This window comes from Doryrhamphus excisus, chromosome 13 (assembly GCF_030265055.1).
Source record: "Doryrhamphus excisus isolate RoL2022-K1 chromosome 13, RoL_Dexc_1.0, whole genome shotgun sequence".
NCBI lineage: Eukaryota > Metazoa > Chordata > Actinopteri > Syngnathiformes > Syngnathidae > Doryrhamphus > Doryrhamphus excisus.
Window position 1 is genome coordinate 8129802 of NC_080478.1, and position 14602 is coordinate 8144403.

A 14602-nucleotide genomic window follows, 5' to 3' on the forward strand; every position below is an offset into this window, starting at 1 on the left:
GTGATGTAGTGATGTAGCGAGGGGCGTCTGTATACCCCTATCTCGCGTTCCTGGCATTTACCATTTACACAGGCATGGTTGACGGCTTTGATACTTCCGAAGTCAGAATAAAGCCAGGCGACTCGGTTATCTCTTTACATGTCTGTGGAATTTATACAGAACAGCGACTGGGAAAAGGCGGAAAAATCCTGAATTTTAGCGACATTTAGAGGCATCACCTGTTTAACATCCATGACCCAGGAAGTAAGTGAATTCCACAAAATGTAATTTGTTAATTTGTTGGTTAACAGTTCTTCCATGAGAGGTGTCAGTGACTACCTTTTCAATTCAAGCATCAGAGGGAGCCCTGATGGGAAATAGCTAGCTCAATGTCAAATTCTGTATTCTAAAGCAGTCACCATCGGGCCTAGCAAGGTATCAATCGGTGTTTCAGTCAGACCAACTATCATTACTTGCACTATGGTGGAACACAAATAAAACACTGTAGGTAGAAATGGACGGTGAGTACAGCCTCCCTTCTGTTATGTTTTTTTTTTTTTTTTTAATGTGGTGCGTTCGTGCTAGTAGGTTGTGCTGTGCCCTGCGGTCCTGCTACGTGTGCGTGCCAGCACAGCCCTCTCTCCTTCCTCTTCTCTCTCAGCTGCTATTTTTGCCCTGGTCTTATGTAAGCTGCTGCTGATGCGCTGGAGACAGAGGCAGAGTTTGGGATGGTGAGAGCATCCCCCGGTGAATGCGCACATACTCACATTTGCACGTGCATGCAAGCTCTTCATAAGGGCAGCCAATGTGTGACAACATACAGAGCAAAACAGTAAAGCAGCTGTGAGCGACAAAATGTATGCAGTGAAAAAATGGCGTCTGGCGTCCTCATCTTGATCACTTGTGTGTAATTTCCACTGCAGAGCATCGCTCTCAAATATGACTTCATGGTTCTGGGCATGTTGTCAGAGCACACTGACCCAACCGCTGTTTATTTTTAGCTGTATTCAAATCGAACACATTATTTTTGCTCTGCTACAAACTTTAATGCTTTACTCAAATGTAACACAATTACTACTGACAATGTATTACAAAGGGATACAATGACTAAGGTGACCGACTTTTTATTTTCTTTAAAGACCATTCATGGACATTTTCTGCTTTGTTTCACTTTTACCTTCTATCACATTATTTTTAATTGTCTTAATAATAAAAAAACCCACCTATTCTCAAATAGATGTCTTTATAATAATGAAAGAGAAACACACACACTCACGTGCCACACAATCTCCATAAATTAGGGGCTGTCAAGCGTGCACGGGGGCCGACACCTGGTAATGAGCACACCATTTGGGGGGTACGAGTATGGGGGTGGCAGGGGTCAAGGTCGAGGGTCAAGGTCATCTCCTATGGGGTTCAGTTTTTTATTCTTTTTTTAAAAAGATGCCCCCAAATTGAGGGACTCGGGGTGACTCTGGGTGACAAGGGGGTACCCCCAAAAGGGAATTGGCGTGTGTCGCAGCCAGCTGGGGTGAAGATATTATCATCAGGGAATATTCAAGCTCATTTGGTAAGGGACCAACGACCATCATCATGACTTTGCAGATCGACTGATTTGGTTCCATTTTGGGATTATTAGGCCTTATTTGTGCTACAACAATACGAAGGTCTGTTTTGTTGTACTTTCAAAATAAATACATACAGGCAAGTCTAACAATTACTCCAATGAATCCTATAAAACAACAGTTTTATAGACACAGACAAAAACCAGGTACTGCCAGGTACCATGTGCGCTCATTGGTTGAGCATACGGTCATCACTCGTTAATGGCGGTTAATTGGTTCCAGACTGACCGCAAAAAAATTATTTCTGCAATTATCTGATTCATTATTGAAAATTGTCGTACTGAGAGCATAGAAAACCTGTTTATGACTTTCTAAATACGGTATTTAACACTATTGGAGCCCTGCAGACATGAAATAACATATGTACCTATAGTCATCTTTACATTCCTATAATTTGTTCTTTACAACATATTGCGCGACACTTTTGCTGAAGGGACTCGAGACAGCTGCTAGCCAGTGCTTGTTAGCTTGCAAGCTAACCAGTTATTCACAAATTTATTTCCACTATTTATTACCACTTCCACACAGAATGGGATAACTGTTTTCACTGTATCATGTTGGACATATCATGGATGACTTCATGCAGTGTTAAGGTGACCGGAATACAACATATTACTTGTATCGTCTCCAATTTGCTGCAATTCTCAGTTTTTTTTGCTGCCCTCAGTCTCTTCTTCAATAAAATGTGTCTCCTTACCAACAACTACATGCCGAGAATAAGGAGACCCTCATTCTTCACCATGGGGGTGTTTGTTAGCATGTCACGTGCCGACTGATGCAGTCAGTTATTTTATTATTATAAGAGGTTCTGACATTTTGAATGAATATAGGTTGGATTTGCAAAAGGACAGTCTTTTTTACACTGTTATCTTTGGTCCTTAAATTAGGCAAAAATGCAAAAGTTACAATTTTTTTTTCGTTATTACAGACAAATGAGCAAGGATATTTGAAGGACCCCTTAAGGGTTAAACATTGAAAGGCACTTATGTGTGAAAATGGTGCACATGCATGAGTATGTCACAGTCAAGACAATGGCGAAACACAGCCTTGTGATTGCATGTATAATGAACTTGATAACTCAAAATGTGTTTTTGCTTTACATTACTTCCATAACTCCAATTTTCAAGCAGAGGGCAGTAATCATGCTTTTGGAAAAACCAGTTGGCTGACATGCATATTACAGAATTTTCATTGGAAAGCCTGTACAAGAAGCAAAAATTCCTGTTTTGATGTGATACATGAGTAGGGGTGTAACGGTACATGTGTTCATAATCTGATTTTTAGGTTTGGTCAATAGGCGTACCGATATATAACAGTTAAAAATGAGGGACGGGCAGTATAACCGGTCTGGAACCAAATACAGTACAGCCCAGCCTTCGGATAGAGGGCTCTTTTTTGGCTTGGCAGATTCCTTATATTGCTATATTTGTGTTTATTATACAATAATTGTATTTTTTGAAATATTGCCGACAAGCATTGTGCAGTTATTTATGTTTTGTTTTTAGAATCATTATAGCTGTTTAAACCAAAGATCCATGTTTTGCATTTGTTCCCTTACTTCAATAAAAATGAACCACAACATGACCTTAAAACAGAAGTGCGTACTGAACCGTGATGAAGGCGTACCGTTAGTCCCTACTTGTAGCAGCAGACACGATCAAACATGTTGCGATAGACTTGAACGACCTCCAGAATAGTCTTGCTGATCATTCACTGATGCAGAATCAGCAACTCATATCATAAATAGTACATGGCCTCAAAAAATAAAAGAAAGGATGGAAGGAGGAAAGGAAACAAAGAGAAGGAGGGGGAAGGCCTGGGCTGTTAAGATGAACAGCGGCGGGGTGGAGGAGGGGAGTTGAGGAAGAGCAGGGATGATGTGGGGGTTGGGGGGGGGGGGCTGAGGATGAGGAGCTAGGAGGAGAGAGTGACTAAGAGATAAAAGAGGAGCGAGAGTGTTTATGTGGTGAGCGGATGGCCTCGGGGAGCAAGTCGACTCACTGCGCTGCTCTGCGGATGTGCTGACGGGCTGAGGGGCCCGCATGTTCGCTCAGTCGCTCGCTTGCCTGCTTTTAGGGCCCGCCGTAACGAGGATGGGGTACAGGTGAGATGTGCGAGGCGAAGGTTTGTGAGCAAGGTGAACTGGAACAAAATGTGGCAAAGGGGGGGAGGAAAAGAACCGGGATAACCGACAGAAAGGGAGGGGGGTTGGGGAACGGACGTTCAAAGAGGAGAATTGGAACATGTTTGCATGAGTTGGGGAATAAAAAGCTGATTGCGGGGCTTAACAGAGGGATGAGATTTTGGCAGGTTAATGGAGCAGCGAGAAAAGACGCTCCTTGAGGGAAACATGGGGGATAAAAATCAAGGCCTTCATATAGGCAGCCTGGTTGGGTGCATGAACAATTAAAATAAAGCAGTTCATGCGTGGGAGTAAGTTGAGAGCCTGTATATATAAGCTTGTCATCAAATCCAGGCTTGCACTTTGACACGCCGATGTCACTTTGACTGTACAGCGTTTGTCGCCGTGCGCTCATGTGTGAGCTTGCATTATTGAAGAGTTGTCATAACTCAAGACATAAGGAGCCGTGCGTCTTGAATTTGGGGATGTGATGTGGGTTGGGTGGGGGTTTAGGGGGGGTCGTCTTTATGCAACATCCCAGAGAAGCCGGCAGACTATAGCATTGCTGAATATGGAAAGAGGGCACACAGCAAAGGCTGCCGGGAGTTTCTGATTGGCTGCTAATGTTGCTATCCAGGCCGGGATTGGCGGAGCCGACGCAGCCCCGACATCACGTTGTCGGGACTAAACCCTTTTGAACTGAGGCAAAGCGGAGAGGCGAGGATCCCAAAACACATGCGTTATAAAAATGAGTGCATGAACTCTAAACATGCACACATATGTGACAGCTGTGTCGACAAAAGTGTGCATGCAATAGTGTATGTGTGTGTGTGTGTGTGTCTGTGTTGATATCCCGAAACTTCCTGCATTTACTCCAAGAGCATCTCTATAAGGTGGACGGAATAAATTGGAGCTTAAGTACGCGTGAAGGCACAGCCAGCGGGCCACATCACGCCACATTTGTCAAATCACAGAGAGAATTTCTGCTACATGTGAACCCAGAATCGGTGAGGTAGGAGGGGAGGTGTGACGGTTGAGACAGCAGGAAGTCACGCTCAGGAAGTAAAACTCAATATAAAATAGAAAAATATAAGAAAATATATTTTGGAACTGTTCTTAACTGTGGCGTAGACAAACTGCACAGGCTGTAAATAAAACATGAGAAGTCTGTGAGTCAGGGGGGAATCGCATGACTACGCTTTTGGACCCATAGCGAGGAAAAACGCACACAACCTACAGTAAATACACCATAACACTATCCCTGCTTCTCTTGACCTTCTAGACCTCTTTAATTTCTCTCTTTCTTGACATCTCTCATTTCTTGATATGAGCTTGCCGACATTTATTCTGCATCTGGGTCACACTGAATATGTAAACGCAATCATGACGGATGCAAAACATGACGGCATCAACTCAAGTAATGTCAGTGGCTACATGCTGTGTGTATGTGTGTGGCAGTGACGAGCAAAGGCCTATAAATCTTTGATTCACCTCTTTCCAACTTGTCATACCACCCCCCCCCCCCCCGCCCCCCCGCCCCCTTCGCCCTTCCATTCCATATGAGTGAGCAGAGTAGCTCTTTGCCCGTCCCCTCGCTCTCTCTCATGCCCTGCTCCCTCCATGCGCACGCTCCACCAGCGCCCTCCTGGTGCATTAATGTTCTTACATCACCTCCTCCAGTGAGCAGGCGAAACAAGAGAACCTCACAAAAAGAGATGGAGAAGACAGGCAGCGGGGGGGAAAAAAGGTGTGCCATTAATGGTCTTGTCCACATAAAACACTTGAACCTCCTGCATCAAATAGAGTCCGGCCAAAATGTTTGCCTCTAAAGTTGAACAAACGCTACCAAATTGTCATCTACAAAGTAATGATGACCACGGAACAGAAAATGGAACAACACAGGTTTGTGTCATGGTTGCCCTGTAGAGTATAGAGTTTAGTCTCCCTTCCCAGGCAAACTTCTAAATTCCGGTGACAGTGCTACTTGCTGCAAGATTTTTTGTCACAAGATTAAATGTGATTTCTTCTTCAGAAAAATAATAAATCAATAATAATAATGATAATGATAATAATAATTATAATATTACAATGATAATAACAGTGGCATGCACATGATTATATCTTGCAAAAAGGGGTAGGCATTTATAAGCTTTTGCTTCAGCCTACTCCTTTTGGGCTTGTGATCAGATAGTTGAATACAAATGAAAAAAATAATGGAAAGTTATATTTTGATTGATGTAAGAAATGCACTGTAATGCTTCATATATTTGCCCAAATAAAGGAAAAAATGTAAAAAAAAAATTAATTAATCACACAATAATTGAATATGAACTCGATAGTTCTGTTTTACTCATCACTCAGCCTCTAAACAGTCAGGAAGAGGCGTTCGCTCTGTGCATTGTTTTCAGCACCTTACCACGTTTGTTCAATAGAACAACAGCATGAACGGAGTGAGACCCTTTGTCAGTCATACAATCTCTTTGTCTTGGTGAGTGGAGGTGGGGCTGCTAGCATGCACACACAGTGCAAAAGAATGTAGCCTTGTGAGAAGCAATGCAATGTAACATAGTAGAAATTCAATTAGTAGATTGCAATATAGCGACATATATTTTCTTTATCGCAATTTTCTTCAAAGTAATGTTAAAATCTTGTGTCGTTCTTGTAGTCTTGCGTCTTGTCTCGTGAACTGACTCATGACACCCCTCCGAACTATCACTATAGATTTTTTTCTTTTGCATTTTATGATTGAAGGTTCGTCAACATTGCCGTGATTCAACCATTGTGGATTACCAGGACGACTGAGAAGCTACACAGACATGGTTTTAGGGGGACTTCATCCACCATACTGACATGTGTCTGTATGGATGGATGGAGCTGAGACACACTAACACTGTCTGGCATTGACTTACACCCATGAGACATCCCTCCCCACCACAACGTACACGTGTGCACGTCTGGGCAGCATCCTTCTGCTCTAATACACCCTTTGCCCCTTCGGGATTCTTCTTGTGTGATAGGCGACGTTTTTGTGTGGAGTTTTGTGTGTGCGAGTGAGCGACGCATCGACTACCTTGTGTCGGATCATGGTTCTCCCAAAAGTGCTTCAGCAGCATCTCCAGGCTGATGTCTTCAGGAGAGAAGACAACCCTCACAACCTCGGTGTGTCCAGTAAGGCCTGCAGGAAGGAACACAAATGTGATTTGGTTGATCAAATCCCATTCACACTTATTTTCAACTGCCAGGACCGTTAGGACTTTTTGTGGGATTCTACAATAGCTTACACCAAAAAAAGTGTTTAAACAGCAGGAGAAAAACAATAAAACATAAAAGATGATGGTGTATATAAAATGATATCAATTAAATTAAATTAGCTAAAACAGTGAAAGTGTTGCGCTACCACTTATTTTGTTATGGTAACACGCAATATGCATTATTTTAGCTGTTTGAAAATTAACTACATCAGCAACTTTAAGTAAAATCACAAATTCTTAAACTTGCTGATATAGTTAATTTCCAAACAGCTAAAATAATGCATAAGGCTAAAAAACCTAAAAATGTCATCCAATACTTCTCTACAAGAGAGGAGAAATATGATCTCAGGGAAGATCTAAATTTGAAAGACTTATATGCTAGGACTACGTTATGCTAGCCATAGCATTTCAGTATGTGGAATCAAACTATGGAATGGATTGAGTAAGGACCTCAAACAATGCACAACGATGAGCCAATTCAAGAAACAATACAAGCAGTTGATGTTTGCTAAATACAAGGATGAAGAGTCTTGAACCAGTCATGATGTGCTATATATATCACTATATTGACACTTACTATGGTACCCATTATGGCATTGGATGCTCATATCACCTGCTACTTCGGCACGAGGTGCATTATTAAAAAAACAAAACAAAAAAAAAAACCTTAAACTGTACTATGGAAAGCAGGAAGTGAACAAATGCAACAGTTACTGATTGTAAAAGTAACAGAGTAGGATTTAATAAGCTTTGCTTCTTCCTACTCCTTTTGGACATGTGAACTGATTATGGGATGCACTCAATTGTAATCTGATGCATGTTCAAATGAAATTAAACCATTACCATTACCATATATGTATATGTTTAAATTTTAAGGCCAGTTGAAAAATTGGAACATCACAGATAAAGAAGATCAAAAGCGTGGACTCACTTTGGCTTTTATGGTGTAAACGAGACAACGTTGCATAAGGACTTTGCAGTATAGAAGAAGTTTCTGATGACAGGCATGAACCATGTCATTCGTTACCATGCTCAGAGAAAACGGTGCTTGGCTATACTGAACACACTTTGAACACCAATGTGTCCTTTGCCAGGAAGGTGAGAGTGTCCACGTAGAGGAAGTAGAGTACCAGAGAGGTTGTGTGTGTTGCACTTATGGGGCAAGTGATTTGTGACACCTACATGCTTGCCGCTCTCCCTTTGTTGGTAGCTTTTAGATTGTGAATGGGGCATGTGACTCTGCCTACGAGGTGCGGTTCATGTATGTTTGTCACTGGGAATTGTACTAGACTCGTGCACCCCACTCGTGCGATTCCAAGATGGTCTTACTGACTTCCTGTGGCACCTATGGTGACCAGGAGAACCAGAGTGTTGGTCGAGAGCAGCCACCCACCGTTCCCGGGCAAGGCGCAATAATCAGGTAGCAAGCAGTTGCTTAACAGCCACATGTCACTCACTGACGCTGGAAACATTGAGGTAGGTTACATTGCACGGTGTGGAAAAAGCACTTAATGTGCACTTCCAATAATGCCTTGCACACTGCCACTTCCATTCATTCATTCATTCATTCATTTTCTACCGCTTTTCCCAGCTGTCTTCGGGCGAGAGGCAGGGTACACCCTGGACTGGTCGCCAGCCAATCACAGGGCACATATAGACAAACAACCATTCACACTCACATTCATACCTATGGACAATTTGGAGTCGCCAATTAACCTAGCATGTTTTTGGAATGTGGGAGGAAACCGGAGTACCCGGAGAAAACCCACGCATGCACGGGGAGAACATGCAAACTCCACACAGAGATGGCCGAGGGTGGAATTGAACCCTGGTCTCCTAGCTGTGAGGTCTGCACGCTAACCGCCGCCCTGCCACTTTCATATTAAACTGTATTACCATTCATAGTAGCGATGGCTGCCCTGTTCTTGTGCAACAGCTTTTCTCCAAACGAGAAATCTCGGCACGTTCTAATCTCTCTGCCAATCTCTACTCCTTCCACTCTAATGATTCCAGCAAAAAAAAAATACACTTTGCAGTTGCAAAAATGTGCAAAATATGCATACAACCATCATGACACCTGAATGGTGACAGTAGATGTTGTTGTTTTCAAGGACCCTTCAACTAACAGGGTGAAAAGCCATGTGGATGGCAATGGCCTTTTGCACCATCACATCACCCTTTTTAATTTAATTGTACTCGTGTTGCTAGAGGCTACTTTATTCCCCCAATGACGGCACTGAACACTTTGTTTACACTTTCCTTGATTAGTGTCCTCTCTAAATGGACAAGTAGTGTGACAGTATTGCACTTTCATCAAACAAGCAAACAAAACCTTCACAACAAACCCTTTGGAACGTCTGTTTATGGGCATATTGCTGAAGAAATAAAACTGCAATTACAGGAAGTAGACCTTCCACATTCCTGTATGGCGGATAGCATGTTTCCACCACAAACTTTTATTTTTGCTACCAGATCGACACAGCATCTTCCAACAACGTCCGGTTGTTTTGATCCGCTGTGTGTGATCGCTGCATTCACACCTGTCCAAATAGACTTCACCGAGGGGGTAAATGAACCGTTCAATTCAGCCCAACTGTACAAGGCAGGTGCGAAAACGCCTTGAGGGAGTGCGTCAGGATGGATGCCGTTGTGACTTTGACAAAGTACGCTGTCCTCTCACCCCCTGCAGTCAAAACTTTCTCTACCTTTAAAGTGAGGAAAGAAATCTTTGCTTCTTAGTGCTTTTTGTCGGAACGCTGTAGGGCTGTGAGCGGGAACGTGTCCTCAATCTTAATGTACATGTGCTCAGTTATTCTTAATGTGTGTGATTCATCACTGTTTATCCTGACTGGTGATGGACAAGGTACTTCCAAAAAGTAAGACATGTACAACCACATTGAAAGAAAGTTAGCATATAAAGTAATAATTAATTGGTTCCAGACCAAATGTGATAAGCGAGTATCCGTAAAATAGGATTCCTTATTTATGAATGGAATATCTATGTAGTTAAAGCATAGAAAACCTGTCTACAACCTTCTAAATTTGTTTAACACTATTAGAGCCTTGTACACGTGAAGTAACACCCCTACAGTCTTCTTTGCACATCTATGCACGCACCATTTATGACATAAAACCCGTGTGCATGTGTGGAACTAGGGGAGATGAGTGCTTGGCAGACAGGAAGTGACGTCAGGGGTTCAGAGTTGCCTGCTGTGGGGGTGGGGGGGGGGGCTTTCATTTTAATGCAGACATACCAATGTGTCTAAATTTATAGTACTCAACATGCAATTTGGCTCTTGAATATGCTTGTATGCTCTCCGTTTTGTCCAGTCTGTACAGTACAGATAAATGAAAACATTTAAACGAAAACATTTCTGTCCCTTGTGGGGGGTGGGGGCTTGACAGAAAATAATTGCAAAGCACTGCATTACTGTAACATTAATGACACCTTGTGACCAGTGTAGAACGTAAAAGTTACATGTGTTTGCTACACTGATCCCTCTTGCTACATCTTATTCTCTGGCAGACCATGTGCGTGCTTATGAGGTGTGTTAAGCTCAGTTAAGATGCCATCGACATTAATGACACTTTGTGACCAGCGTAGAATGTAGAAGTTGCATTTGTTTGCAACACTGATCCTTCTTGCTACATCTTATTATCTAGCAGACTAGCTGGGTATGAGGCGAGTTAAGAAGCAGAGTTACAATGCCATCTATCACGTTGAATCGTAATCGACAAAGTACATTCACAGCATAATATGTTAATGAGTAAAGGCGAACAGATAGCGCCAAATCTATTTGTTCATTCATTCATTTTCTACTACTAATCCTCATGAGGGTCGCGGGGGTGCTGGAGCCTATCCCAGCTGTCTTCGGGTGAAAGGCGGGCTACATCACCCGCCACAGGGCACATATAGACAAACAACCATTCACACTCACATTCATACCTATGGACAATTTGGAGTCGCCAATTAACCTAGCATGTTTTTGGAATGTGGGAGGAAACCGGAGTAACCCACGAAACCCGGGGAGAACATGTAAACCAAATCTATTTGTGGTGGTTCAAATTTATTTGAGGTATTTATTTGTTCGAATACTTACTGGGTGTAATACTGTCATGGAAATGAATAATATCTTACATTAAAGCAATTTGTACAACTCTTTAACCTATTACGTCAGACCATCCAATTTCTCGAGTCTGCCCTTTCATGTGGCCTCACTAGCGGTTCCATCATTCTCTTCTGTCTGTTTTTCTTTGACCATCCTGACCCTGTTGTGTTGACAGCTCTTTGGTCCGGTGCAGTCGCACTGTTCTTCCCCGTCACGGCCACTGGAGCAACACCAGCACCTTCTCTACTGACAGACAGGCCACCATCCTTTCCTTCAAATGTTCTTCCCCTGTCAAAAAAGTTTATTTCCGCCCTCCCTCTTCCTTCTCTATGATACAGCTCTCAATCTGTTTTTTTCCTGTCATCCTATAGCTGAAGCGCATTCCCTTGAAGGGTTTCTACAATCAGAATGTCTGCCAACAAAAGCGCCTCTGGCGTCCTTTTCCACGTCCAATCCTGCTGTGTCCGCCATCGGGACTCTGTGCTTGTTCTCTGTGTGCCCACGGCGAGGGAGGAGTTCATAATTAAAGCACGCGAGAAGTGTGCAAGAGTCAAACAGAGCCAGACATCTTCATTTGAATTATATATCAATGCCCTACATGAATCTATTAGAATCTTGATGAGGAAAATGGGAACACACACACACACACACAGACAGGTAACCAGGATGTTTGACGGCTCTGAGATTTATGCCTTTACCTCCGCTATGCCAAATCAGTCTAGTTGATGGCGCTTCATACATGGTAAACTCTGCTGAGAGATGCCGCAGCACACCACAGAACAGTACAGCATAGCAAAGCATCGCATAGAACAGAACGGAGCCCAATCCTTACAAGTAGGTCATGGGTGGGTGGGGATGGTAGAGGGGGATTGGTGGGAGGGGGGAATGCAGCCCATCTGGAGCAGTGCATTCGGTGTAGAAGTTGCCTGCAGATGAAGGGAAGGCGGAGGGGAAGATGTGAGCGCTATAATGAGTCTGACTGTGGTCCTTTTGCCTTTTTAATTTTCTCTCTTTTATGGTGTCAAAATGCAGCGGGGTGTCTTGACAGTCCACTCCTCAAAGGGAATTGGACCTAATATTCATCTGTGGCAAAAACGAGGGGGCGGAGTTTATTACCTGAGCAGACCTCGTGGTAGGTGGGATTGGGGGTAAAGCCACCGGCGAAGCCCACCTGTGTGGAGAAGACCCCCGGAAGCTTCCAAAAAAGTTTCTCAGCTCCCCAGAAGCAACCCATACCTGCATGTAAAAAAACAAAACAAAAAAAAAACATCAGTGCTGCTTATGGCATCATTTTATTATAACTGATAACTGAGTGTAAGAAATGAAGAAATGGGATTAGATCATCTTACCAAACATGATGATCCCCATGCCTTCTGGAAAAGGGTGCACGGTGGTATTGCCATTGACTGCGTGTCTGTCTGTGCATGAAAAAAGGGACAAGTTGGGATGAACTATTAAATTATTATACAACAGTATGCATACAAAAAGGCCTATAAAATGTGTTAAAAGGCCTATGAATGCCTGTAAGGGTGTCAGGACACACTAAGATCATGAGATGAGGAAATAGACGATATTGGGTTCAATATTTTAACATGGCCTTTATAAATTTCATTCATTCATTTTCTACCGCTTTTCCTCACGAGGGTCGCGGGGGTGCTGGAGCCTATCCCAGCTGTCTTTGGGTGAGAGGTGGGGTACACCATGGACTGGTCGCCAGCCAATCACAGGGCACATATAGACAAACAACCATTCACACTCACTTTCATACCTATGGACAATTTGGGCTAGCATGTTTTTGGAATGTGGGAGGAAACCGGAGTACCCGGAGAAAACCCACGCATGCACGGGGAGAACATGCAAACTCCACACAGAGATGGCCGAGGGTGGATTTGAACCCTGGTCTCCTAGCTGTGAGGTTTGCGCGCTAACCACTCGACCCCTTTTTAAATTTAATATGTCAAAAAACAATATGCAGGTACATTTTGAAGTGTTTCATAACATTGCATGTATGATCTAAGGCATGAGGCTTTTAACTGTTGAACTTTCTTTCCACAAATTGAAACAAAAATGACCCCTAAAAAATTAGGGGTCACTGATCAGTATCAACTGATTTCTGTCAAAAATCATGTGATCGGCATCTGCCAATCACAAAATCCAATCGCCTGTGGCTAGTACAATGACAGACTGCAGCCATCGTACGAGATGATCAGCTTTCTCAGTCGTTAGCAAGGGGTGCAGCCAGGAATTCTGGGTCCCATGAAAAAAACCCACATTGACATATCCTCAGTCTCTCAAATATAAATATTATAAAATCCCCTTCCTCATCTATGAAAGCAGACCTACTGTCTTTATATCAAATTAGAGCTGTCCTATGTAGTCGGACTAGTGTTTGCCCCATATAGTCATTGAGCATGGACTAAAGCCTGCTCGGATGAGAGGCAAAATGTCTTCTAAGACAACCTGAACAGTCCTGTTGTGATTGAGTCAATGCCCTGAGAATACAATAGAATGACCTGGATAAGTGAGAATATTCACAGGCAAAACCAGATATTCACACACAGCTGCTTTGACTCCGTCATCTCAGTGATCAACATTTTTGACTCTTTTTTTGATGCGGACCAAAACCACTAACTGTTTGTGTTTAGTTCGTATTGATTTGGTCTGGTTTGGTTACTCAATTACTTGATTCATTGAAATGTTTCAGATTAACTGACTACAAAAATAATCATTAGTTGCAGCCCTCGTATCAAGTAAATTATGTAATAAATTTAAATTTTTAAATTTTTAAATTTTTAAATTTTTAAATTTTTAAATTTTTAAATTTTTAAATTTTTAAATTTTTAAATTTTTAAATTTTTAAATTTTTAAATTTTTAAATTTTTAAATTTTACTTTAATTTAATTTTTTTTGTTTATTTTCATTATGCTGAATATGTTGCCTACTATGTGCTCTCACATTATTTTAAATGAAGTTATTCAAAATTGTATCTTTTAAGACAGGGATAACAATCTTTGAAACATGAATATTTTCCCCATACTTTTCCAAAGCAAGACATTTATAAAATCAAATTCCATATGTTTCCATACTTGCGTAGGAACCCTGGAGATAGTGTTAGTACAAAGTGCTGAGAGGTGGCAAGGGGCTGGCGCTTAACTGCCAACGGGTGCTGCGCGGCATTAGTGCGCTAAAAAGGAAGTCAGTGTGTGCAAACTAGGCATGCATGTGGTGTCTGCGCAGCCCGCAGATGTGCGGGGGGGCAGGTATTAGTGTTAGCTAAGAAGACTGAGGTGACTTAGCGAGCAAATCTCCGCTAAGCAAGGCTGGTTTGTACTGCAACCACTAATATTAGTCTACAGATAAATAGGGCCACTGGGTGCACTGTGAGCTTCGTCACACGGCAATAATGGATAGTCGCTCCTGAGGTCAAGGCGAGATATGCTGAGAGAGCTGCTTAGGAGATACGATGTCTGACAAAGACCTGAATGCAAACAAAGTCTAATCTGAGTGATAAGAGTT

General features: G+C 42.5%; 1 protein-coding gene across 7 annotated transcripts in view; it reads right to left on the reverse strand.

The window, feature by feature from the left end:
* msrab (methionine sulfoxide reductase Ab) overlaps positions 1 to 14602 on the reverse strand; it is a 68946-nt gene that overhangs the window by 18825 nt on the left and 35519 nt on the right. For all 7 annotated transcript variants that reach the window (XM_058090836.1, XM_058090839.1, XM_058090843.1 and 4 more), the window contains 3 exons: positions 12436 to 12504; positions 12203 to 12322; positions 6797 to 6901 (listed from right to left, as the gene is read on the reverse strand). In XM_058090836.1, the coding sequence (XP_057946819.1) occupies positions 6797 to 6901; positions 12203 to 12322; positions 12436 to 12504 (294 nt within the window). The remainder of the gene's footprint in view (positions 1 to 6796; positions 6902 to 12202; positions 12323 to 12435; positions 12505 to 14602) is intronic.